At 56.9% G+C, this 26,183-nt stretch overlaps 3 protein-coding genes across 4 annotated transcripts in view; 2 read left to right on the top strand and 1 right to left on the bottom strand.

Annotated features, from left to right (window-relative positions):
- Positions 1-10,061, top strand: part of LOC132436422 (sodium/glucose cotransporter 1-like) — a 62,618-nt gene extending 52,557 nt beyond the window's left edge. The window contains 4 exon segments of the mRNA XM_060029311.1: positions 2,424-2,592; positions 4,944-5,159; positions 7,330-7,429; positions 9,766-10,061. Coding sequence (XP_059885294.1) covers positions 2,424-2,592; positions 4,944-5,159; positions 7,330-7,429; positions 9,766-10,061 — 781 coding nt within the window.
- A 4,543-nt stretch (positions 10,062-14,604) lies between these two features.
- On the bottom strand, positions 14,605-25,078 carry LOC132436423 (radial spoke head 14 homolog). Its single transcript, XM_060029312.1, has 4 exons — positions 24,811-25,078; positions 17,027-17,252; positions 16,269-16,405; positions 14,605-14,843 (listed from the first exon to the last, which is right to left on the bottom strand). Exons 1-4 carry the CDS (start codon positions 25,076-25,078, stop codon positions 14,605-14,607), a joined length of 870 nt encoding a protein of 289 aa, XP_059885295.1.
- GNAZ (G protein subunit alpha z) overlaps positions 23,309-26,183 on the top strand; it is a 42,224-nt gene continuing 39,349 nt past the window's right edge. For both annotated transcript variants that reach the window (XM_060028430.1, XM_060028429.1), the window contains exon 1: positions 23,309-23,510. The gene's annotated coding sequence lies outside the window, so the exon portion shown is untranslated. The remainder of the gene's footprint in view (positions 23,511-26,183) is intronic.

Consider the following 26,183-nt stretch of genomic DNA (forward strand, 5'->3'; position numbering starts at 1 on the left):
AGCAGTCAACTGCCTTTTAAAGAAAATAAAATAAGAAAGAAAAATATATGTAGCATCTTATATTTTACTCTTTTGGGCTCATCATTCCTTCTTTAAGGTGCAAGTTTCCATCTGTGTTATTTCCCTTCACCCTGAAGAATTTCAGTATGTCTTGTAATGCAGGTCTGTTAGTAACAGACTCTCTCAGTTTCTGTTTATTGGAAAATGTTTTTTCTTTCATCTTTCTTTATTTTTAAAATTTTTATTTATTTTATTTATTTATTTTGGGATGTGTTGGGTCTTCGTTGCTGCACGCAGGCTTTCTCTAGTTGCGGCGAGGTACACAGACTTCTCACTGCGGTGGCTTCTCTTGTTGTGGAGCATGGGCTCTAGGTGCGCAGGCTTCAGTAGTTGTGGCATGCGAGCTCAGTAATTGTGGCTCACAAGCTCTAGAGCACAGGCTCAGTAGTTGTGGCACATGGGTTTAGTTGCTCTGCGGCATGGGAGATCTTCCCAGACCAGGGCTCAAACCCATGTCACCTGCGTTGGCAGGCAGATTCTTAACCACTGCGCCACCAGGGAAGCCCTCATCTTTATTTTTGAAGGATACTTTTGCTGGATGTAGAATTCTGAGTTGACAGTATTTTTCTTTTACCACTTTAAAGTATGCTCTTCCATTCTCTTCTGTCCTCTTGTTTCTGATGAGAAGTCATCTATAATTCATAGTACTGCTCTCTGTATGTAATGTGTCTTTTTTCCTGGGCTTTCAAGATTTTCTCTTCATTTTTGGTTTTCAGCAGTTTTGTTATGGTGTGCTGATTGGGCTTTTCTGCACTTCTGAACCTGTAAATTAATGGTTTTCACCAAATATGGGAAATTGTTGACCATATTTCTCTGCATATTTGTCTTCTGCATCCCTCATCTCCTTTTTTGTGACTCTACTTACACACATATTTGCTCTTTTGATATTGTTCCACAGATCATTGAGGCTGTCTTTATTTAAAAAAATTTTTCTCTGTGTTCTTCAGTTTAGAGTTCTATCAATCTCCCTTTAGGTTTATTGCCCCTTTCTCCTGCCATTTCCAATCTACTGTTAAAGCCAGCCTGTGAATCTTTTGTTTCATATTTTGAACCAGAATTTCAGTTCTGGAATTTCTATTTGGTTCCTTTTTAAATTTTTTCTAGTATCCAGTTTTCTTTCATGATTTTGCATCTGTTCACTTATAACTGTAATTTCCTTTAAGTCCTTTAACATAACTACAGTAGTTGCTTTGAAGTCCTTGTCTGCTAATTTTAATACCTGAGCCATCTTGGTGTCAGTTTCCATTGATTGCTTTCTTCTTGACTATGGGTTACATTTTCTTACTTCTCCACATGCCTAGAAAATTTTATTATATATTGAACATTGTAGATAACACATTATAGAAATTCTGGATCATGTTCCTCTGAAGAATATTGGTTTTTGTTCAAGCATGCAGGTAAATTACTAGTTGACCCCCTTAAAGTTGTGGAGGCCTGGTTTTTATACTTTGTTAGGGTGACTCTGTTTCAGTTTTGCTCTAGTCTTATAGCAAGTTCTTAGTCCTGGGAAATAGTCTCTGCTTCTAAGGCATGGACATTCAGGGGTTTTCAGTGAAAAGCCTGAGGTGGTTACCTGGCCCCTCTAACTTCATGAGATTCAAACTCCAATTTCTGTCTCCCCTGCTATAAGCAGGCAATGAAATCTCTGCTCAGCTCTGTCTGCCTTCCAGCAGTTGCTTGTTGGTGGACTATTTGGCAATTCTTCCCCACATGCACAACCAAGGGTTTAAAGGGAGTTTACACAAATCTTTAAAATCAGGTGCCATACTAATCCATCTGAAATCTTTAGAAATGTGTTACCCCTGAAGAAATTAATATTTTCCAGGTATTATTTTTTTTTCTTTTCTTTTTTTTTTTTTTTTTTTTTATCGTGGTGTGCAGGCCTCTCACTGTCACGGCCTCTCCCATTGCGGAGCATAGGCTCCAGACGCGCAGGCTCAGTAGTTGTGGCTCACGGGCCTAGCTACTCTGTGGCATGTGGGATCTTCCCAGACCGGGGCACGAACCCGTGTCCCCCGCATTGGTAGGTGGATTCTTAACCACTGTGCCACCAGGTATTATATATTTTAAGCACAACCATCCCAACACAGTCTCCAAATGTGATGAAAATCTACCCATGATCCAGTAACAGGCAAATGGACCCTCAGTTTTATTTGTCCAGAAGTTGAAGGGTTTTTGCCTGCAGCCCTATGGTCCTATTAATGTTTAGGGGTATGGCTATCTCCTCTGCCACCCTTATGAACGGGCACTTGAATTTAACCTAAGAAATAATTAAAACTAGCTAATAGTTTACAGTTTGTAGATATTTTATTGGCAGGTAAAAAACTCATAAAACTGCCGTTGACTTTTGGTTTAACTTACAGGTTTTTTGTTATAATCTTACTTGCTGTCTCCATTGCATGGGTCCCTGCTATACAAATGGCACACAGGGAACAACTATTTGAATACATGCAAGCAGTTTTAAGTTACCTGATGCCGCCCATTGCTGCCATCTTCCTGCTTGCCATATTTTGCAAGAGAATCACTGAGCAGGTAGGTGGGAGTTGGCATGGCCACGGCATGGCACAGTGTGAGGGCTTGCCTTCACATCATACCTATCTTTGCAAAAGTTGCCCTGAGAGGGTCTCTTGTGCTTCAGGAGTTGACACCGTTGCATCATTTGCTTTCTGAGAGATGATTTACTCCTGGGCAGCTTTGGTCCGAGCTCCCTCATGCTTGCAGGGGAAAGGCAAGCTCTGATTTGTTTTCTTCCCTTTGCAATGTAATCCACTTTCGACTGTGCCATAGATGGTGCGAAGTGTGTGGGATCCTCCTGCATGCTCATCTAGCCACAGGAAGATATTCTTCTGTTGCCTCTGTGCATGGATGTTTCCTGCTCAGAGGTTTCAAACTCACAGGGGCATGTTCAGTAATGAGCTCCTACCGCCTTCCCTGCATGAAGACCATCTCCTCCAGCCACACTTAAAACTAAATAAAGATCCCAATTAATGGTTTGATCATTTCATCAGTAAGACTGAAAGCACAGTTTGCCAGAATATTTTCATTCATTATTTGAGTCACTTCTTGACCTGTTTCTCCTAACAGCACTGAGCAGCTGGGCCTTGCATGAGTTCCCGAGCATGGTGCCTCTGTGACCTGGCTCCTGCCTGCCTCTCAGCCCTGACCCTCTCCATACACAGTCCCTAGGCCCCAGCTACTGCTAACCACTTGCAGTGCTGATTGCCTGTCTCATGCCTTTTCTGGCCCCTCTTCATTCCTGTGGACTCTTTGCTTTGCCATGAGTATCTTTGTCCACCTCCATCTGGCTGGTGCTTCCTGCAGGCCCATGTCAGGTGTTCAATCCTCCAGACAAATCTGCTAGTGCTTCTTGCTCTGCCCAGCTCACCAGGACTCAATTGGGCACCGAGAATGGGGTGGGGGGCTGCTGGGCTCTGGAGATGCTCTTCTCTGTGCTCTCTTGGGAAGGGCAGGGGCAGAGGAGCAGGCAGTCAGGAGAACCTGCCTCCTACCGGCGATGGTCACCACCCTTGCAGTACTGGGGCCTATCACCAAGGGAAACTGGGGATCTTGTCAGTGGCTCTCCAGCTACCCCTGGTCCAAGGTTACAGCGTATTGTGGCTACCTTCCTTGACCTAGAGAACTTCTCCAGGCCTTCTCTCCCACCCTCATCTGGCTTCTGCTGCCCATCTGTTTCTAGATCTTCCCTTTTCTGCACGCCTTCTTCAATAAATGGGTCCTGTGGACCACACCTGGCCTTTGGTTTCAGCTCTTTCTCCAAGATGCTTCCCACATACTGTATCCTCTACCTCCTCCAACATTCAGCCACACCTGAGACAGGCTCCAGATGCAGCTCTAGGACCAAGATGAAGTCCTCACTCTTAAAGAGTGGACTGTCCAGTTGGAGGAGACGGATGATACCCAATGAGCAGATAAGATTTCTGAGAGTGGTGTAGTGCTGTTTAAAAGTCAAAAAGGATCATGGAGGTTAGCAAGGTAGGTGCTGGGGGCAGGGGGAGCACAAGGACATTAGCCAAGGTAGTGGGAGAAGATTTCTCCTAAGAAAGTGACCTCGAACCTGAATCCTGGAGGATGAGCCAGAAACACCAAGATCTAGATAGAGAACCAAGCAGAAAGAAGGGCAAGTACAAAGGCCTGGCCGAGAGCACAGTGGGCAGCCCTGACATGCAGGAAGAGGTCATGCTTAGTGGCTAGAGTAGACTGACCAGGGGAGAGGGCGGAGCCAGGTGAGGTCAGCTCGAGCAGATGAGACTTGCTTCTGAGGGCAGCCATGAGAAGCCACGGTGGTCTTCAGCAGAGTCAGGGCACTCCCTAATCCATGCTTTGAAGAGATCACTCTGGCTTCTTGGACAGCGGGTGAGCAGGAGACCAGGTCTGGATTCCACCTGTGTGAGAGAAGGTGGTAGATCGGGATTGAGGTGGTCGCTGTGGAGACGATGGGACGATTTGCTGATGGATTGGTGGTAGGGCAGAATGGAAGGAAAGGGGCCAGGGATGTCTCCTGCGGTTTCTGCCTGAGCTGCCAGGGTGATGGAGGTGCCCCTACAACAACAGGCAAGACTGAGGTCTCTTTGGACACATTATGTTTGAGATGTGTCTTCACCGTCTAACTTAAAACTGTCTCCAGTATTTCCTAAGTTCTCTGATTGACCTAAGAGAGTGTCCATGCGTCTTCGGTCTGTGTTCAGCCCCAGAAGGTGTCATCTCCTCGCAGTGCTAAGACTCTGCTTCTGCAAGGCATGTGAAGCCCTTGTTATGCTGAGTTTAGCTGACCAGTTTAGACTGGTCAGGAGGCGAGGCTGAGGATGGCTTGTCTCATTCCCCGTCTTCCTCCCAGGCGACTCTCGGGGCTCCTTCTTTGGCAGGGTGCCTTCTGGAGGCTGACTGGTGGACTTCTGATTGGCTTCTGCTGCATGGTGTCCAAGTTTGCCTACGGGGCCTGGAGCTGCTCGACAAACAGCAGGTGCTCTCGGATCATCTGCGGCGTGCACTACCTCCACTTTGCCATCATCCTCTTCACCATCAGTCTTTTCACCGTCCTGGGGATCTCCTTGTTCACAGACCCGATTCCAGATAAACATGTGAGTGCTGCCATGAGGATGCTCAGGGGTCCACCGCAGTCCCAGTGTCCCTGGGAACCACAAGTTGGCTCTGCCAGCTTTGGAGAAAAGTGGCTGAATTCCTGCATTCTTTTTGAAAGCGGGGTGGGGGGGGTGGGGGGGCAGGGCTGGGGGTTGGGGGGTGACGGTTGGGTCAGAAATAGGCAAATAACCTCCTTGCCTTAAAAACTAAACTAAAAAGCTTTCCAACAGTCCTCTAATTATGTATTCACTGAGAATGAGAAGTTTGGTTTTTAAAATACAAAATTTCCTTGAAGTGCTAAGGTTGCTAACCTCAGCGTGAATTAATGTAATCAGGGCAGTCCCAGCTGCCACCCACCCAGAACGGATTAAGCCAGCAGGAGGGGGGACAGTAATGCTGGCAGTGCTGTGGCTGGTGGCTGGGCACGCCTCATTCTCCTTTCCCGGCCACTTCCCCCCTCCCAGGAGGCAGGTGTCAGTCACCCCAGTTGGAATATAAAAAGCCTGGGCTCAGAGAAGTCCAGTCACTTGTCCATGACACCAAAACTAGCCAGCAGCAGGACTGGGCCTGACCAGACTCCATCGCGTCACCCACGTGGGCATGGCCAGGAGGCTTAGCAGGACAGGGGCTTGGCTGAGCCGAAGAGCAGCAGGGAGGGTCCTAGGTGTCAGAGGAGAGGGCAGGAGGAGCTCAGAAGGGAGGCGGGTCTGTGAGACCCGTGTGCCCTGGGGTCTGGGTGAGAGCTGAGAACTTGGAAGGCCGCCTCCCCTGTGGCCACCTTTCTGCTCAGTAGTTCCTTTTGACCCATTCCTCTCTCGCACACAGCCCCGTGGGATTGGGATGGAGCAAGTGGGGAGGACGGCCAGGAGTGCCCAGGACAGCTCGCCCACCACACGTTCCTGCCCTGCTCCCGGCACGTGGAGAAGCCGTGGGTGCTGGACCCAAGCTCCTGTCTCTCAGGGTCTTCATGGTTGACTTGTCTGACTTCTTTTCTGCTGCTCTTGTATTCTCAACTTTTTGGTCTTGCCCGCTTCTCAGGCAGCCACGTGCTTGAGTGCTTTTCCTGCCCAGCAGCACGGGTGCTCTGGAGAGGAGGGGAGGGAGGCAAAGGGGGAACCGTGCTTTCGGGTCAGTGTCTGTGCTGCACACTGGGCGCTACCAGGGGAAGCGGGACCACACTCAATCCCATGTTCTTCCTGCCCAGCGGCCTGGTCCACAGGGCTCGTCGTGTAATTGGGAAGGCAAATGCAGACGTACAGCATCACCAGGAAGCAACTCAAGGCTAAACCCAGTCTCTGTCACTGACACGGCAGCAGGTTCATTACTGATGTCTTAGTCCGAGAGGCGGGGCTTGGAGGGGCTGCTCAGTCACATCCCTGCTATGTTTGGGGGAGTGGGAGAGGTGGTGGTGCTGAGATTCAAATATACCGAAGCTGGTATAATAGATTAAAACCTGCTCCGGGAGAGACTTGGTGGAAATGTTCGCTTACTTGTGCTTCTGCTGACCCCAACCCTCAAAAAAAGCAAAAAAAAGCAACAGCAATTGTCTGGGTTTTACTTCCCGAAGTCTTCATATGTGTTTTCAGGAAGAGAACAAAATAACTGACTAGAAGGGAAGGGATGCTCCCCTTCTGCATCTGCAAATGCCTTGCTGAGCTTGAGCGACTAAGCCTGGCTAGGGACCAGGTCAGCTGGGTACCCCAGGTGAACCAGGTCAGGCCTCCTCTGGGCTGTGTGAGTGCTCATCTCTGACAGCCAGGAGGGGCTCCTGGAAGGAAAGCAGAGTTCCCAGGTCTACCCTGCGGGCCCATCCACCAGAAGCAGCAGACCGGAGTGATGAGCAGCTTCTCCCACCCTGAAGGGCACAGCTTCCTAGACCCTCAGTTACTGGAAGAAGCCCTGAGCGTGTTGCCTCCTACCCTACCATCCAGCCCAAGACACTGAGGTCACCTTTGGGCAGCCACACAACCACACAGGACCAGAGCCAGCACTGAAATCCAGGGTTCCCAGGCGCCTTGCTTTCCCCACCCCATGTTCCTTCTGTCCCTTGTTGGAGTCTAACGACCCTTTTCAGTCCCTCGAGACCCTGGTGCCCAGCTGTGAGCTGTGGCACCATAAGGCCTGCGTGACATGGCCCTGGGTGGTGACGTGCGCCTGCTCTCCCCCCAGCTACGCCGCCTCTGTTGGAGTTTATGGAACAGCCAAGAGGAAAGGGTCGATCTGGACAAAGACACACAAGGGAAGAGCCCCGCACCGCAGGCACGGCCAGGTGAGAAGGGAGACCCAAAGCCAGCAGAGAGGCCTGTGCTGCTCCTTGCCCCCACCCCCGCTGTCTCCACTCCCAGAAGTACTTCCAGGCAGAGGTTCCGTCTTTCATTTTCCCAAAGATGCCTTGTGGGTGTTTGTCGAGGGTGAGATGCCTCTCGGCCATCCGTGTGGCTGTCCGGGCCAGAGAGATCCAGATGGGAGGCATCAGCAGGTGCCGGGGGAGGAGGGAAGGGCCCGTGAGGGGCAGAGAAACACAAGTGTCTGGTGATCTAGGAGCGTTTAAGCTGGGGTGGGAGGGATCCACCGAGCCACACAGATCACATTGTGCCTCAGCAGGAGGGGAGGAGGCACTGGGGACAGGGGAGGGACAGCAGGTCACAGAGTCTCACACAGGGATTCAAACCCAGAGGGATTCTGGGAAGTGGGCGGGAGCCTCTGCAAGGAGGAGGGAGCAGCCCCACCCAAGAGGGCGCCGGGGGACACCGCCAAGGACAGCCGATTTCACTGGGGCAAGAAGAGAGAGTTCCGGGAGAGGCTCGGGCCTGGGGGCCCCAGAAGGCCCAGAGGAAAGCTCTCAGCAGATGGGGTCAGAGGCGGAGTGCGGGGGCCCCAGGGAGGGTGACCTGCACCTCCTGAGGCCCTGACGCAAACAGGGATAAAGGCCTAACGAGATTAGCGCTGAGTCTGGGGCAGAGAGTCTGGGGGGACTGTGAGTTTGGAGGAGGGAGGGAGGGAAGGCCTGCCTGGGGAGAGGCAGTGTTCTGGGGCCCCCTCTCCACTCCTGCCAGGAACGTTCAGAGCCTAGAGGGGCCTGGGACCCTCTCCCGACACCTGTAGGGCAGGGGAGTGGCCTCTCCTGAGCCAGGCTGCCCCGCGCCCCTGGAGGGTACAGGGCTCCCAGGATTGCTCTCCCTCAGGGACAGAGGAACTGCCCGTTGGGGGCCACGTGTGCCGGGGGCTTGTTCTGGGGGCACCTCCCAGCTCCTCTTCTCCCTCGTCCACAATCGTGGGTGGATGCCATGATGACAGTGGCTCACACTTTTTGCCCATTTGGGATGTGCCAAGCACTGTGGAAAGTATGCCTATGTGTGACAGGTACAATTATCATCCCCATTTCAGAGATGGGGGGACTGAGGCACCAAACATTTAAGTAGTCGGCCCTGGACTCCAAAGATAACCAGGCAGTGGTGGAGCTGGGATTTGAACACAGGCAGTCTGACTCCAAAGCGTGTGCTCTTGGCCACTGTCCCATCTCCCGTCATACAGCTCTTGGGCTGTGTTTACATGATCAGTCGCCACTGATACACAGCAACCTTTTTGGGCCTGGCAGCTGCATGATGGTGTGCTGACCCAGACAGCTGAGAGACCGAGAGACAGGACCAGCATGTGCCGCTCAGGACCTTTCAGCACCGCAGCAGGTATCTGCGTCTCTGGGGTTCTCTGGCGGCAGCACCCCCCCTGTAACACAGGCCCCTCCGTCACTGGCTGACGGGTTCCGCCATCCCTGGTGCTGCCCCAGCCTCAGGACACACAGCTGGCGTGGTGGCTGCCCAAGGGGATGAGACATGGAACAGGTCACAGCGCACACTTCTCGGACTGAGGTGTGCTTGTCTTATCATCAAAGAGGGATCCGTTCCCAGACTGGCTGGGCTCACGTGTGTGCGGAGCTGGCCGTGGTGCTGACCCGCGCCTGAGCAGGCCTGGGAGCGGCCAGCGTGGACTGCACTACCAGACACCGGAGGGATATTTAAGCCCCGGAGCGAGACATTTCACTGATTTGGTCCAGAGCTGTGAATAGAAACTTGCCCATAATTCCTAGACTTCCCCCCGTTCCTGGAGAAAACACCAGTGATTCCCCTTTCAAGGGCCCAGAGGGCCTTACTTTGGGCCAGGTTGTGAGACTGGTACCTACCTGGAGAAGACACGCCCCAAGGTTGCTGAGGAGAGCAGAGCAATTGGGGCTTTTTCCATCCTCAGAGGAGCAGCCACTTGCCCTAGACCTACAGAGCTGTGCTGGGCGTGTGCCAGAGACGGGAGGGGTGGGCCCTCCAGCGCCCAGCGGGGAGGGCCTGCCCCGTGCCGGCCGGGGTTCTGGGCCGGCTGAAGGCTCTGCCAGTGCAAGCAAGCATGGCCCAGGCCACACCCCAAGTCCCCCCTCCGTGTCTCTGAGGGCGGCGGGAGGTGTTCTGCAGCAGCGGCTGAGGACTGTTCTCCACATTAGAGCCAGTCTGTTGGGCTTCCTGCCGGCCTCACCACTGAGAGGTGAGCCCTAGAAAGACCCCCCTCCTGTGTGTGGCCTCTTAGCCTCCTGACCTGTGCCCGTTCCCTCTGTTCCAGACATATTTGAGGAGGTCAGGAGCTGCCTCTGGAAGGCCTGGGATGTGTTCTGCGGACTGGAGCCACTGCCAGGCCCCGGACTCGCCCCGGAAGAGGCAGTCATGCAGAAGATGGAGTGTGGTGACACGGAAGGGACACAGCACAGTGCCACTTCTGAAGGGACAGAGAAGCGTGACATGCTGGAAGGAACAAAGCTCCGAGACATGCCAGAGATATCCCACTGGAGAAAAGTGCCCAACGTCTGCGGGTTCCTCTTGGTATTGCTCACAGTGCTCTGCCACTTCTACTTCTCCTAGGCAGCCTGCGGGGACGTCTGGGGAACGGGCGAACCACCGCCTCTTGCAAATGCCCTCATCGTCGAGGGGAGGAAGCATTTCCTACGGGGAGGCCCACGGACGTGGACCAAGGATCACACTGATGAAAACGCGCCCACAGCATCAACGCTGCAGGCTGACGGGCGGCGAAGCCCACTGGTGAGGGCAGAGACCGAAGATGAGCACGTCTGTCCTCTGTGTGATGAGTCATTCTCTCCAGATGGCTCCACTGCACAAACACTGGCTTTCACTTTAAATTTAATTTTGGCTTTTTATCTCTAGATATATTCGGGGGTTTTGCTTGTGTTTACTGTCACCATTTCCTTCCTATACCCACCTCTGTTTGCTGTGTTCTCTCCTCCTTTGTAAAGGTATGGCTGCTGGCAAAGATGCTCCTCCTCGCGCCAAGGGTCCCACCCACAAGGGGCTGTGCCTACTGCCGATGACCACACAGGCCAGCTGGCGCCAAGGCTGCCGCGGATGGAAACGTTGGCTCCTGCCTGGACCCATGGTGGGGCTGAGGCGGTCTCTGCCTGAGGACCAGGCCTCCCTGTGGCTCAGCTCTGGCTGCACCCCTAAAGGGCAGGTGGAGAGGAAACTTCCCTCCTTGTTGAGCTCCTCCCAGTTCCTCCCAGTCTGCCTGCTACTGGGAGTTGGGCCCAGGGGCTGGATCCCTTTTAGCTGTCAAGTATAGACCACTCCTGGGCTGTGTCTCTGGGAGAGGCTCCCTAAGCCACCCCTTCCTCTTCCTTCTTCTTAGACCAAAATAAATGATTTGGGTCTTTAGAAAAAGTTTCAGATGCCTTGAAGTGATTTGGGGGAGGCCCACCCAACATTGCAAAAGTCACACTCTGAAGGTGCAGTCGGGACAGCCCCCCATCCCTCGTTTAGTCTTTCAGCTGACATTTTTGAGTGCCTGCTATGTGCCAGCACTGCTGGGAAGCAGTCATGGACAGAGCTCATGGTCTAGGGAAGTAGACAATGAAACACGAGCGGTGATGGCCAGCACCTCGTGTGGCCCGCTATTTCCCTGCCCAGGTTACCATCACGTTCAAGCCATGGAGCCACCCCATGTGGAAGGACCAGAATCAACCACATTTCACAGAGGAGGAGACTGAGCTCAGCCAGGGGACCGAGTAAATGGGCCCTCTGTGCATGTGCACGTGGCAGGAGCACCCACAGGGAGGAGGCCTCCCGTGACTGAAGTGGGAGGTCAGCTAGCTGGATAACAGAGGGACAACATGTGGGAAGACAGGGTGAGGCAAGGGTGTGAGGAGGCCAGAGTGCAGAACTGTGGGAGATGGGGAGGCGGGGAGGGCAGGGTGGGCAGGGGCTGGACCTGCAGGCCTCAGGTGCTTTGGGATCCTGAGTCCCTGGGAACTTCAGCCAGGAAGGGATGGGATCAGATTTGCTGGCCGCTGCTGGAAGATGAAAGGGCGGCAGGAACACCCACCAGGAGGCTATTAGAGGAATCCAGGCAAGTTACCAGCAAAAAAAGAAAAGACAAGGGAACAGCATCAAGAGAAGCCAGCAATTAGAAGTAACAGGACTCGAGTACTAGACTTCTGGAGGGAGGGCCCAGGGGTGACTCTCTGGCTTGAACATGTGGGCAGAGGGTGTACCAATTCCAAAGACAGGCCACACTGGAAGAGAGCAGGTGCAGGAGAAAAGTGGAGCACCGTTTGGGACATGTGGAGTTTGAGTTGCATGAAGATACTTATTGCCGTCTTGACAATGTTAAGTCCTCTGCTTCATGAACATGGGATGTCCTTCCATTTATTTAGGTCTTCTAATTTCTTTCAACAGTGTTTTGTTTTCAGCACTCAAGTTTTGCACTTCTTTTGTTAAATTGATTCCTGGGTATTTTATTCTTTTTGATGCTACTGTAAATGAGGTGGGTTTTTTTCTAATTGAGTTATAGTTGATGTACAATATTATATAAGTTACAGGTGTACAACATAGTGATTCACAATTTTTAAAGGTCATACTCCATTTATAGTTATTTTAAAATATTGGTTATATTTCCTGTTGTACAATATATCCTTGTAGCTTATTTATTTTATACATAAGAGTTTCTACCTCTTAGCCCCCTATCCCTTTTCTTAATCGCATTTTCAGATTGTTCATTGCTTATGTACAGAAAATCCTGCAACTTTGCTGAACTCATTTATTAGTTCTAATATTTTTTAAGTGTCTTCCTTGGGATTTTTCATATATAAAATCATGTAGTGTGCAAGTAGAAATAGTGTACTTCTTTCTTTCCAACCTGGATGCCTTTTATTTCATTATCTTGCCTAAACTGCCCTGGCTAGAACCTCCAGTACAATGTCAAGTAGAAGTAGTGAGCGCAGACATCCTTGTCTTATTCCTGATCTTAGAGGGAAAGCATCCAGTCTCCTCATCGTTGAGTATGATGTTAGCGGTGAGTTTTTGCAGATGTTATCATGTTGAGGAAATGCCGCTCTTTCCTATTTTGCTGAGAGTTTTTGATTCTGTTTTAGTTTGGTTTTTTTTATGAATGGGTGTTGGATTTTGTCAAGTGCTTTTTTTGCATCTATTAAGATGATCATGTGGTTTCTGTTCTTCCCTTACACGTTACATTGATTCATTTTCACGTGTTAAACCAACCTTGCATTCCTGGGATAAATTACAGTTGGTCATGGTGTATAATGATTTTCTCATGTGGTTGGATTTGGTTTGCTAATATTTGGTTGTGTTCTTGTGTCTATATTCATAGAGGTCAATAGTTTTCTTTCTTTATGAGGTCTTTGTCTGGTTTGGGTATCAGGGTAATACTGTCTTCATGGAATGAATTGGGAATTGTCCCCTCTTCTATTTTTTTAAATTAGTTTGTGAAGAACTGGTATTAATTTTTGCCTGGAGACATTTAAGGGTAAGTATTAAGTTGGATGGAAGGTCCAGAACACAGCAGAAAGGCTGGCGCTAGAGACTCAGACTGAGGGGAGAGAAGACAGTGGACCAGCCTAGCTAAGAAGTGAACCTGGTAGAGGAAGCCCAAATCAGGCAGATGAGATTGTGCAAGAGAGCAAACAGAGATGTCAGGTTAAGAAAGAGGGTTCTTTCTGCAGAGGAGACTAAAAGGGCACAACCAGGGCCCTGGGAGGAGCACCAAGACAGCCGCCACAGGAAGGGAGCACTGGCACCTAGGTTACTGCTCGGGCCAAGCACAAAGAGCACAGGAACTTGGCAGCAAGAAGTCCAGAGCCCTTCAAGGAGGTGGTAAGGGTGGAGCCAGCGTGCTATGGTTGAGGCAGGATGAGGAAGTGGAGACCCTCAAGCCCCTTTTTTCCTGAAGGAGGAAAGGTTTCCTCTTACAGGGCCTTTTTTGAGAATGAGATTTAACCTGAAACCCCAGCTGGGCCTGGCAGCAGGTCCCTCCCAGTACAAGAGGGGCTGCTTGGGCTAATCCTGGAATCCCAGGATGCAAGCGTCTCTGTGTTTCTGCTAAGAAAGTGAAGGCCCCAGGCACTGGAAGGACTACAAGAAGGCACTCAGCTGGGGATTCTAGCTCTGCAGGTAGCGTCTATTGTGGGAGGTTCTGTCCCTCAGGAAGTGTGGCTGCTGCTTGGTGATGTAACAAGGGAAACCTGGTGTGAGGCAGGGAGCCTCAGAAAGCTCATGGGGGAGATTAAAGCTTCGGCTCAGCCCAAACGAGGCCAGCCCTGAAGCTGAGCTGCTCCTACAGCTTCTCCAACAGAGGGCAGAACCCTGCCAGACCACCGGACAGGTTGGGTCGGGGAGATCAAGGAGTCCCCATGCCTCCTCCCCTCCAACCCCCCGCACCCCCCACCCCCGCCAGGGCTCTCCAGCCTCCTTAGCCAGTTTCACTGCGGGAGAAGCAAGGCCGGTGGAGGCACAGGTGGGAGCTCTCTGGAGGGAGGCCTGGCAGACAACAGGGGGAGGGCTGCGGGGGAGGCCAGCCTCAGGCCAGCCCGAGCTTACGAAGGTGACTTGGCTTTGGAGAACACAGCTATTTGGGGGGAAGACCTTAAGGAGCTGCCCTGTTCTGAGCTCTCATCCCTGGGGTGGGGGTGGGGGCCTCTTACAACTCACCCTCCTCCAGCAAGTGCCCACTTGGGGTTGCACCTGTGAGCTTCCTTCCTGTCGCCCCACGTGGGGAGGGGGCAGACCTGGTGAGCAGGGCCACACCCAGCCACACCCCATGGGCCTATTCACTGAGCGTCCGGCTCAGGCAGTGCTGCCTGGACCAGCTGTTCCATCCCCCACCCAGCTCCCTGCCCCCACCTTGTCCCTAGACGCTTGGCCCTGCTCTGTGCTTTCCCAGGGGACTCGACCACAGCAGACAGCAGGGACGCCTCGCACCCGGCCCTGGACCCTGGGTTCAGCCTGTGACCCTGTCCTTCTGGGCCAGGCATTTCCCCTTTGGCAGGAGAGAGGAGAGCCGTGACCTGCCCCAGAAACATCAGGTACCATTCAGACCAAGATGAAGAGATTCAGCGCATGTATTCAGGCATGGAGTCAGCAGGTGGGGCCGGTAAGAGGCTCAGGGTTTCCACTCAATGACTTTGACGGCGATCTGGGCTGCCCGCTGCACAGCCGCGCTGGTGTCCTCCTTGAGGGCCCGGAAGGTGGGCACGTGGGACTGCAGGATCTTGCGGCCCTCGGGGGCCTCGGCCAGCATGGTGAGGACCTTGATGGCGTTGAGGCGCGCCTTGCTCAAGGGTGAGTGCAGTAGCTCCAGCAGCGGACCGATGGCCTCCGTGTCCAGGGCCGCGTACTTCCCTACAGGGCACCAACGCCAGGCGTTCCTGGGGTTCCCTGCCCACCTCCCTCGCCCCCCAGCTCTCCCAACGCAGGCTCCACACCCTCCCTGCCCCAAGCCTGGGCCCTGCAAGCTCCCCAGCCAGCTTCTCCCCAACCACCAGGTACCTGTCCCGCAACCCAGTCCTCTCAAGGCAGCATGAGGGGTCTTTTGAAAATTAAAATCCAATCGAATGAGAAGGGGAGACGCCCCTCCTTAATCCTTACTTGCTGCCCACCCCCTCACCCGCTGAAATGCCACGCTGCCGCCCCCTGCCCCCTGCCCCCAACCCTCCTACACCGAGCACTCTGCTCTTTGCTGCCAGACCGTCCAGCCCCTTTTGCCCTGCTAGCTCCCCTCTCAGAGGATGATCTGCCCCCGTACTGTGCCCACCGTCTCCCCCAGGTTACTCTTCACTCTGCCGCCCCTGCCAACCTCAGATGGCAGAGGCTGAGACGTCTGGGTCCCCATCGCCCAGCACAGAACCTGGCCTGTGGCAGGGGCTCAGGGCTCCTCGGCTGGAGTGCTAGCTCAGGGAAGTGACCACATCTCCCCCAAATTCCCATGTTGTCCGGGCCCCGTGAGAGCCCCCCAGCCCTCCAAGCATTCCTACAGGAAGCCCAGGTAAGACACTGACTGCACTGAGGACGCCCAGGAGATCCACGCTCATGGGGAGCCCCACACTGGGGGTTGGCACCCTGACTGCACGATCAGTCAGAAGGGGGCTGTGGACTCTGGGAAGGCCCCAACCTCCCCCCCGGTGCATCTCAGATTTCACCATCAGGACGAACTGGGGAGTGGCAAGGAGTCCCAGCTCTGGGGGGATCTGCAGACTGCTGATTGAGAATCAGAGGCCCAGGTAGTTAGTTCTCCGTGGATCAGCAAGGAAGCTCAGAGCGTGGGGCTGGCACAGGCAAGGGAAGGTCAGACAGCTTTCAGAGGTCCTGCGGGGACCCTAGCCTCCAGGTGGGGAAACCAGCCCAGGCCCTTCCTACCGCCCAGGTCAGGTGACTGAGCATGGAAGCCTGGCTGCTGGGAGTCCGCATGGGGGAGGTAGCCTTACGCTCCTATGCGCCCCCTCCACACTGAGAAAAGTAACATTGATCAAGAAACACAGCAGAAGCAAGGGCTCCAGTTTTTGCTTAGACCTCAGCATAACGGACTCATGGGTGGCAAACGAATCAATCCCAGAATTTCGGCTCACAAGAGGCCTGGGTCAGATGCAAGAATTCCAAAACCAGGGAACAGAGGGAATAACAGGGAGGGGCCCCAGGTGGTGGGCCCTCTGTGGCCTGGAAGGAGAGGGCGGAGCCTGGGACCAGGGAGGGGCAGTACTCAGCTTGCTAGGGGGCTGCGGTGACCCCCCACCCCAAAGGCGCCGACACCCAGCCAGCAGGCAGCCTCACCTTTGGTGGTCACTGTGACGTACATGAGGGCCCCAGCTGCGCTGGCCTGCACCTCCTCTTCCTTGTCCTTCAGCAGGTGCACCAGGATGGGGATGATGTCGTGCTGCCACACCTGGTTCTTGCCCTCCAGGGGGATGCTGGGCCAGAGAGGGGGCAGCTGGGTGGCTGCACTTGGAGGAAGAGGGGGATAGGACCACCCCAGGGGGACACCAGGGGAAAGGACTTGTGTTGAGACCATCCCTGGTGGCCACGCCAGGGTGCAGAGGAGCACTGGTGTGAGGTGTGGGTCCCACCCCGACACTCAGATGACCTGGGAGCACAGCCTGGGGCCACAGAAGGCCAGACCCAGGAGCCAGCGGTGGTGAAATGAAGGGAGGTGGCCACAGCTAAAGCAGCTCTGAGGCTCTGTGACCCTCAGGCTCCAGGCCGGGATTTAGACTGTGATCACAGTGACACTGGGTCACTAGTGACTAGCCCGCAGCTCCACGTCCTGACCTTCCTCGGAGGAAGTCTAAGTGTGCAGATGGTACCTCCTGTGCTTGCCTTCCTCATGCGAGGGGGACAGCCCTCTCGTTTTTGCCGGGAGTGGGGGCTTCCTGGGACACAGGACTGTCAGGGCTAAACCCAGGCCTGGGCATGCAGGTGCCCCAGTGGCGGGCTCCTCTTCCCCCAGGGCACAAGCAGGTGAGGGGAAGCAGGGGCCTGGGGCGCCACTCCTGCGCTCCCCGCTCCGTCCCTTGTCCCCGCCCAGGCCTCACCTGACTGCGATTAGTGCTTGGGCTGCTTTGCTCCGGATGTTGCTGTTGGCGCTCAGGAGCTTCTCCTTCAGGAAGGGCACCACCCGGCTGGCCAGTGCCTCGGTGGCGTCCTCCATCAGGCAGGCGGCCAGCGTGTCCAGGAGGAGCTCCTGGATCCGTTCCTCCTCCGTCTGCAGCTTCCCCACCAGCGAGGGGATCAGGCTGCTGTTGACAATGCCCTTGGCCCCTGCAGGACAGGAAGGGGCGCTGAGGGTGGGCCAGTGGGCCACCCCCCACCTGTCACCTGTGCTGGGAGCTGGAGGGCTGGCGAGGGGGTGGTATTTGACAAGATAAATTGCAAATCCCCCCCTCGGGCTGCCAGGCAGGGGGCCCAAGCAGCCAGCATGTGGCCGTGGGTGACAAGCTGGGGTGAGAACCACGAGGACCCCCAAGGTCCAGCCTTTGGTCGCCTGTTACTGGGGGCACCAGCCTGAAACAGCGGCCTGAGAAGCAGAAGCCACCTCTGCAGGGCCCAGGCACACGGGGAGCCTCCCTCCCCCGCCAACCATGGTGCAGCAGAGAGAAGGATGGGGTACCCGTCAATCCCCTCCTTCCCATCTGAAACATCTCTGCGATGCTGGAGCCGCAGATCAGCCTGGCCAGCCGTGGGGACAGGAAGAAAGCTTGCAGTGGAGTCTGAGGTAGAAGATTTAGAGTGAACAGGCCGGCATCTTATGTAAAAAGAGCTGTACCCCCAACCACAGTTAGTGGGCAATCCACAGAGTCCGGCCAAGGGGTCTAAAGGCGCCCGGTGGCGCTCAGGGAGGGGGCTCCACATGGCACAGCTGGGAGAAAATGCAGCGAGCCACCCCCCTTCCACTGTCAACGGTTCTGCCTCACTCCTTCCAGCCTCTACTCCCACGTGGGGAGTCAGTACATGGCTGGCTGCCCAGAGGAGACCCCAGAGATGCCCCAGGCGGCAGCCCAAGGGTGCTCACAAGTGCCCAGAACTGCTGGCAGAGCGGCCGCCACAGAAAGAGAGTGGGCACCGGGGAGGGTGGCCCTTCCCTGCCGCTCTAGGTGTCACTACTGCCCGACAGCCCACCCTCTCCCCGGCCTCCCCAGCAGCCCAGGCTGCCCACCGTGAAGCCGTCCACAGCCCCCATGGAGGTGCCACCAGTGGACGCCTCTGTCTTCCGCCTTCCCAGCTCAACTGTCTAATTTACTCTAGAGAGACAAGTAAACAGGTTCATTAGCCTAAAGGTCTCTGAGTGCCAATTAGCACCAGGGATTTCTTTCTTTTTTTTTTTTTTTTTTTGTGGTACGCGGGCCTCTCACTGTCGTGGCCTCTCCCGTTGCAGAGCACAGGCTCCGGACGCGCAGGCTCAGCGGCCATGGCTCACGGGCCCAGCCGCTCTGCAGCATGTGGGATCCTCCCAGACCAGGGCAGGAACCCACGTCCCCTGCATCGGCAGGCGGACTCTCAACCACTGCGCCACCAGGGAAGCCCCAGGGATTTCCTCTTTGAAGACACCACCCAGCCTTCCACCCTCACTCCCCGAGGACATGAAATGGCAGGTGCCTGGGGCTAGGGGGTGGAGAGGCAGGGCAGCATGTCCAGAGGCTCCAGTGTCCCTGGCCAGCTTCTCACTGGGGTGTCGGGTGGAGCTGCTAGCTCTGTCCATTTGTTCTCAGGTGCTCACAACACAGGAAAAGCAGTTTCCTGCTGCTTCAAGAGTACTGGGCTTTTTAAGATTTAATATACACAGATTAAAAAAAAAAAAAAAGGCTAGTTGGACTCCTAAATGCATCCAGCTATGTGACCTTAGACAAGTTACTTACCCTCTCTGAACCTGGTTTCCTCATTATTAATACAAGCCCACCTGGAAGGGGGTTGTGCAGTACCAGTGGAGTAGGGGGTGGGAAAGTGCTCTGTGTAAGGGACTGTCACCATGTGCCCAGACACCCAAGCCTGGCACAGCGAGAGTCTCCCAAATGCCACCAACATTGAGTTCCAGCTGCAGGCAAGCCTGTGGTTGGGGGTGAGGGCTGAGGAGCAGGATACAGAGATAAAAGCTGCACAGTCCCTGCCCTGCAGGAACACCTGTCAGTGGTCCCGAAGCCACCTCTCCTGGTGGCCTGAGGCCTCTCTCCCCTTCAGCCCTGCCCTCCGGCCGGGCCACCACCAGACAGTACATCTGGGCCTCCTGCTCTGGCTCCAGTTCTGGCTCAGGCACCGGCCCCCAGGCTACCTGCTTGCCCCGGCCACAGTCTCGCTCGGCCACGACCTGGACGGCCACTGTCCAGCTCACAGGGCAGAGGTGACAATTTGACCTTCCAAGAAGGACTGTGCTGACCGATGGAGGGATAATGTTCCTGACAGAGGGCCACCTGAGCAAAGGCAGGGGGTGAGGGATTTGTGCATTGTCAGTCAGGGCTCGATGGTGGCCTCACTTGCACCCGGGTCTGGGCTTCCCGGGAAAGCCCAGGGAAAGGTGCTGCTGTGGGAGCGACAGGATGGGCACAAGCTGGGGGGAGGGCAGAGGGAGGGAGTCAAGGCCGGAAGCTGGAGGTGATCACCTCCACTGTTCCCCCGATTGCTGAGGAAACCAAAGCCCAGAGGGGCAACTCTAGTGCCCAAGGTCACACAGCAGATGGGGAGAGGCCAGGCCTTCAGCCGCCCGGGTTTTTCTTTCCCAGGCATTCGTCCTGGGCCTCTGCTCCTAGAAATGCTGAGCACCGGGACCCAGTTCATTTTGAGACAGAGGGAGATTAAAAATAAAACGCGTGCCGGGTGTGCCTCTCTGCTCGTTCACTTTGCTTCTTTTCAGCTAAAAGGAGAGTCGCAGGCCTGGCTATTTATAATTAACCCAGATCTGCAAAGCCTTGTTCTAGTTGGGGTGGGGTGGTGCACAGACCCCCAAAAAGAAACAAATCAGAGAAACCCACCAGGCCCCCAACAGCCTAGACCCGGCTGGCAGGGTTGGGGTGAGCAGGACAGGTGGGGCATGGAGAAGAGCCGGCCAGGAGGGGGCACCCTCGGGCAGTGGGGAGACCAGTGGGAGAGTCTCCGGGGACCGGTCATTACTGCCTGGGTTGACACATGTAGATGAGGAATTCCAGGTCCTAGGGGCTCTGGATGTGCAGGAAGGGAGGCCTGGGGGAGCCGGGCCTTGTGGGGCAGAGAGGCAACGGTAGGAGGCTCGAGTGTGCTGGGGAGGGCCCAGACTGGCATGGCTACTGGGCCAGGATGGGCTGGTTGATGGGCCACAAAGCTCAGCTGGGATTGAGGGTCACTATGCCCCTGGAGTGGAACCCCTGGGGTTGAGGTTTGGCCACTTCCTGGGGGCCACCTCAAAGGGCCCCTTGTCGGCCAGCTTTCCCTGCTGGTTGGTGAGGTGCTGGGTGGGCTCAATCACCAGAGCCCCCTTCCCCTTTCTTCCTCGGAGCCGAGCTGTGGTCTCCCGGTCCCGTTCTCCTGGCAAGTGAGGACTCAGCCCCGGGAGCACACATCTGCGCCTGGCGCCCGGGCCCCACCGTGCCTTATCTCAACCCGCCCGCCCAGCTTTAGCCTCATGTGTCCCCCACTGACCCCACCCACCCTCGTGCCTGCCTTTGCTCGTGGGGAACCCTTGCTGTCCTCAGCTTACTCGGCCCCTCAGTAGCACGTGACATGCTGACCATGTTTTCCTCCCGAGATACTCCCCCCGTGGCCCTGGGACCTCAGCTCCCCGCTTCCACCTCTCCGGCTGCTCCTCCATGTGCTTAGCAAGCACCCCCCCCCCTCCCTCCAGCATCCCGCACAATGTGGTCCTCGGCCCCCACCATCCCCCCTTTCCCCTCCACCAGGGGCAGCTCCTCTCAGGCTGCAGACACCACACGGCCATCCACTGACGCCAGGTTGCCCGGCCAACCCCCGGCCTAGGCTGAACTCAGCCTCATGGACTGACTTCTCCGCTTTCTTATTTTCTCTGGGCTGTCTAGCTGACATTTTTACTTGATTCTGCATTTAGAATGACGCACCCTGTGGGACCGGGCCTACCGTAAATAAACATGAAACAAAAACTTGCCATCCTCCTTCTCGAATTTAAAAAGCTAATCTTCAAACTCTCCAGTAGTTCTTAGGCCGACGCCCCAATCCTACACAAGGGCCACCAGCCCGCAGCGACTGTTCCCTGCCTCACCCCAGCCTGGCCTTGTGGCATCCTCACGGCTCTGGCCGCACTGGTCCTCTGGGTTCATCCAGGCCTCACACTCCTTCTTGCACAGCGTCTTCCCCACCGTGGAACGTGCTTCCTCCCACCCCAGGTCATGGGCCACCTCCATCCTGCTCCTCCTGCCACAGGGCCCTGATGGGTCTCCCCCTCCAGGCTTCGCACAACCATCACGGGGGTACTATTGTGCAGAGGTTCTAGCAGGCAGGCTTGGGTCTGTCTAAATGCTAGGACTGTGCCAAGCGCAGAGGAGGTCGTCAGTAACTGCTTGCTGGTTGAAGGCTTACAATCCCTGCTTGACTCTGGGGGAGCTCTCACTTCCAGGGTCAGGGGAGGGGGCAGCAGCCAGCCCCGTTGGGCCCCTCCGTGGGCTAGCCCCTCATCTCACACCCGGACTGCTGTGCGGGGTCTTCCCATGCTTGCAGCTAGGTTTGCCCCTGCAAACAGCTCACTTCTGACCCCTGGTCCCCCAGTTGCCCTCACCATCTCTGAACATGTGTCAACATGTATCTCCTGTCGGAATCACCCTCTAGGGACCATCTATTGTTATATTTGTCTCCTTTTGATAGAAGAGGGAACTGAGCCTCATCCAGGTGAAATAACTCACCCCCAGGGCAGGGCCTGTGCCTGTTTCCTTCCTGCTACCACGGCCATTGGCCTCTGAGTGGACCTCTGGGCAGAGGCCCAGCCTGACCCAGCCTGGCGGTGTGGAGGACACGCACACAAAGCAGCCCCCGGAAGTCGGCCACTTTCCACTGGGCCTCAGGGGCCACCCCGAGCCAGCATGTGCCAGGCCTAGTCTAGGTCCGCCTCAAGATGCCCATCACCAACATCTGTCCTGTCTCTGACCATTTAGGCAACACCTTCACAGGTGGGCAACCTCGCTGGGGGATGTAGTGCAATGGTCTCCATTTCACAGCAGAGGAAACACTCTCAGAGAGGTTAGCGGATGACATTGAGATGCCACAGTGTCCAGCTGGCAGAGGTGGTCCCTGCCTTCTGACCACAGGCCTGGCCCTATCTCCCTCTGCCAACGGTCCGTTCCAGTGCTTCTGCCCACCAGTGGGGTGATCCTAGTAATAGGACCATGGAGGTGTAGGGTGATAGGGAAGTGTTAGCGGGGAGCATTTACCTGGATGCTCTGGGGTGCACAGAGCTTCAGGTTACAGTGATGGAAAGGACAGAGTGGCACTAATGTCTTGGTTCTGGCCTGAGTCTTTAACGCACAGGAGTGAGGGGCTCCCGGTTCTGAGGCCCACAGATTGGCTCCCCCTGAAATTGAAAGCAGAAGTTGGCAGGCACCCTTTGGTGCATTTTGCTGAGTACCAATGCCTTCTGTGAGCTTCCCAAAGGCGCCCATGGGACCCTAGCCTCAACTGAGCTGGCTCCCTCCCGCCTCTCTGGTCTGGGGGACCGCTCCTGGGCCCCCCTCCTGTCCTCCCTTCTAAGGCAACCTTCCGGGGCCAGGATTGCCAGGGACCCTGAAGAGCCCTTACCCGCTGCAGGCACAGCAGCAAAGATGACTAATGCCCCCTCCCATCGCTGCAAAACGTCACCGGCGTAAACCTTTAGGATTTGTACAGCCCTTTCACACGTCCTAGCCTACTGTCGCGACAACTCAGGGAAGCAGGTGCCACTAGCCCCACTTTGCAAACAGGCTCATTAGAGGTCAGTCCGTTGTCCAAGGTCGCGGAGCTCAGAAAGGGCAGACAGGGTTCGAATTTGGGCCGGGAAGACGGGCGGGGCCGGGGCCATTCACTGCTCTCCGGCTCGGCGTCCCGGGGGGTGGGCGCCCGGCCTCGGCTCAGCGGGATCGCAGGGACCCCGTGGCCGGCGGCGGTGGCAGCTGTTGCCGGACCGCGGCACGCGCGGAGCCGCGGCCCCGCCCCTTCCCATCGTCATTGGTCCGCGGGCGCGTCCGTCAGCCTCTCGCACCCAATGGGCGACGGGCCGGCGCTCTTGGCGGGGCTGTGGCGCCCGGAGCGTGGACCCCGGCGGACGCGCGGCTCCCCGCCCGCGGTTGGCCCGGCAACGCGCTGCGCTCGCGGCTCCGCCCCCTGCCGGCGGCGCGGCGCGGGGCGGGCGGACCCGCGGGCGGCGGCGCGGGCGGCGCGGGAGAGCGGGCGGAGGGAGCCAGGCCGGCGGAGCGTGTGCGCCGCCCGCGGCCTGGTCACGTCCCCGCGCGGGCGCCGCCGCCCGCGTCGTGCGGAACGAGGGCGCCCCGGCCCGCGCTCGCCGCCCCGCCCGCGCCGCCGGAGCAGTTCGGCCACGCACCGCGCCGCGGCCCGGAGGTGAGTGAGCGGCCCCGCGGCCGGGGCGCGCGGCGGACCTGGGGACGGGGGGCGCGGCCGGGAGCCCACCCGCCCGCACCGAACCCCGCCCGGGCCTTTGTGCCGGGGCCCGCCCGGGCGGGGGGCGCCGGGCGCGACGGCCGGGATGCGGGCCAGGTGGGGGCCGCGCGGCGGGTGTGCCCGCGCGGTGGGCAGGGGCGCCGCGGGTAGGCAGGTGCTGGGAGGGGCGCCCGGGCCCAGGAGGGCTGACAGGGGCCCAGGGCAGCTGCTGGTGCGGAGCCAGGCCGGCGACCTGCGGGAGAGGCGCCCGGCGGGGTCTCCCGGGGGACGGCGGGAGCGCCGGCGCGTGGCCTGGGCTGAAACGGAGGCGAGGGCCCCGGAGGCCTGGGCCCGGGGACGCACGGCTCGCCGTTTTCGGTCACCGCTCTTGCAGCGAGCAGGTTCCTCGGAGGCATTTAGAGCGAGAGGCGAGTATCGACCCGCTGCGATTGTGATAGGTTCCCGGCTCGATATTTTTTCCCTTAAAAGGCGGTGGGGGCTTGGGGTTGGGGGGGTGAGGGCCTCGGGCCGGGGCTCAGCGTCCTGCCGGGGACCCGAGGGGGTCTGGCTTCAGGGCGGCGCTGAGTCTCTCTGGGCGTTGGTGGCAGGATTCTGCTGAGGTCGAGAATTGGGGTTCTCTGTGACCAGAGAAGAGGATGGGAAGGCGGCGCCCAGGCCGGTGAGTCCGTGTCTGGGGATGGAGGGACCCGCCTGGGGGGAAATCTGCTGGTCTGGGGAGGCAGCTGTCCCCTGACCGCCCCTTTCTGCCCAAGTGATCTCCCTGCCCTGGGGATCGAGTCCCTCTGCCTTCTGCTCAGTCTGGAAAAGGCTCCTTGGCCAAATTCAATTAAGCAAATGTTTACTGAGCAGTTGCTCCCCCCGGGGCCTGGTGCTGGGGTGGGAGTGAACTGGCCCTGCCCTCCTGGGACTGACTCACCGCCCCCAGGGGGAGAAGCATCTCTGCTCAGAGAACCCAGCCCTGAAGGTGGGTGTTGGGGCCCCAAGTGGGGCCGGGGTCAGACGGGCCTGTGGGCAAAGTGACATTTGAACTGGAGCTTGAAGGACACGGTCACAGTTGGGGTGGGCATTGCGGGCAGAGGGGAGAACGGGGACGGAGACACAGAGAGGGCGCTCAGGCAGTCCAGTCTGGCAGGAGCACAGGAGGTCAGGCGGGAAAGGGCGGAGGCTGCCCAGGGCTGGGGCCGCTGGGGGAAATGGATGACCCTGGCGCCTGCTTCAGTGGTGGCCGCAGTCTCCTCACCTGTGCAAAGAGCAGCTCCATGACCCAGAACCGAGTGGGCCTGGAGAAGAGCTGGGAAGACCCCGAGGGCTGCTCGCAGCATAGGACCACCCTTCCAGGCAGGGCCAGGGTCCTGGGTAACCAACCCCTGGCCTCCTTCCTGGCCAGCATGGAGGATGATGTTGAGCTGGTGGCTCTGTCCCTTTGGGGCGTGGACGTTCGTGAGCAGTAACCGTGGAGACGTGGGAGTCTCCGTGCAGCGGCTGATGGCGAGGGAGGGCCTAGCCATGCCCGGATGCAGTGGTGCGCCTTCAGCATTCCCCGTGCTTCAGGGTCGATGGACAAGACGCTGGCATTTCGCTTAAAGCTCTTGTGTGTTGTACCAGACGCTGATTTTCTGAGATGGGAGGTGAATAAAACAGTCCCTCCCCCTCGGAAGGCTGGTGTTACCTTCTGCTGTAGATCTGCTCGCTTGCCCGCTGCCGGGGAGGTTTTTCCCTCTGAAGGGGCTGTTTGTCACTCATCTGTGTAGCGTGCCCCCTCCCTGACCCACCCCCAGCCACACACTGGCTTCTGGCCGAGGCCCAGCTTGCTGCAAGGAGAGCAGGGCCCCTGCCTGCCCTCTTGAGGGTGCGTGCTCAGCACGATGGAGCTGCCTTGCTGCATGCTGTCGCCCGGCCCCTTTCTGGGGGCCTGCCATAAGACTCCAGATTTGGGACACGGGGAATGAATTCCCCGTTCTGTCCCCAGCTCCTCAGCTCTTCTGTTTCCTGGAGTCCCAGGAGGAGAAGCACCCTGACTGGCTCTCAGGAGCTTCTAGGGCAATTCCAGGAACTTCTGGGTAAGCAGGAGAACTTGACAAGGCTGCCCAGGGCCCCTGCAGGGAGGCCGGTGGATGCAGGGGCGAACGGCAGGGAAGGCTGGCCTCAGACTCAGGGTGTGGCCCCAGTGGCCTCAGCCCAGCCGCGTGGCTGTCTCGTGTGCACATGCGATGACCAAGTGCCGCACTTTCCCCGCTGGTCGTGAGGACACGGCAGCCCTAACTGCCCTGTGCTGGCCCTCTGAAGACCCAAAATTCTGTGCGGCTGTAGGGTATTCTCCCTACTGCTGACCATGGCTGGGCTTGCAGGAACCCTGGAGGAGGCAGATTAGCACACTGCACCCTCAGGAAGGAAACCCGGGCTAACTGAGCCCCAGGGGCAGTCCTGTGGGCTGGCAGGGCAGAGGGCACAGGGAAGTGGACAGAAGCATCAGGGCAGACGCTGAGAGTCAGCCCAGGTAGGAGCCCAGAGCGGTGGCCTGACAGCTGTGCAGACTCGGGGGCGGTGGAGGCGGGGAGTCCCAGTGGAGGCGGCGGAAGACCTGGGTCAGGCCTGGCCCTCCTTCCCCCCCGG

This window comes from Delphinus delphis, chromosome 13 (assembly GCF_949987515.2).
Source record: "Delphinus delphis chromosome 13, mDelDel1.2, whole genome shotgun sequence".
Lineage (NCBI taxonomy): Eukaryota > Metazoa > Chordata > Mammalia > Artiodactyla > Delphinidae > Delphinus > Delphinus delphis.

Excerpts from the sequence above, each read along its gene's own strand:
- LOC132436423 (XM_060029312.1), bottom strand. The coding sequence starts at position 25,078 with ATGGCTAGGCCCTCCCTCGCCATCAGCCGCTGCACGGAGACTCCCACG. Across the intron at positions 17,253-24,810 it reads TGGAGCTGCTCTTTGCACAG|GGGCCAAGGGCATTGTCAAC; the intron begins GTGAGGAGACTG and ends CCTGTCCTGCAG. Across the intron at positions 14,844-16,268 it reads CGTCACAGTGACCACCAAAG|GGAAGTACGCGGCCCTGGAC; the intron begins GTGAGGCTGCCT and ends GGTGCCCTGTAG.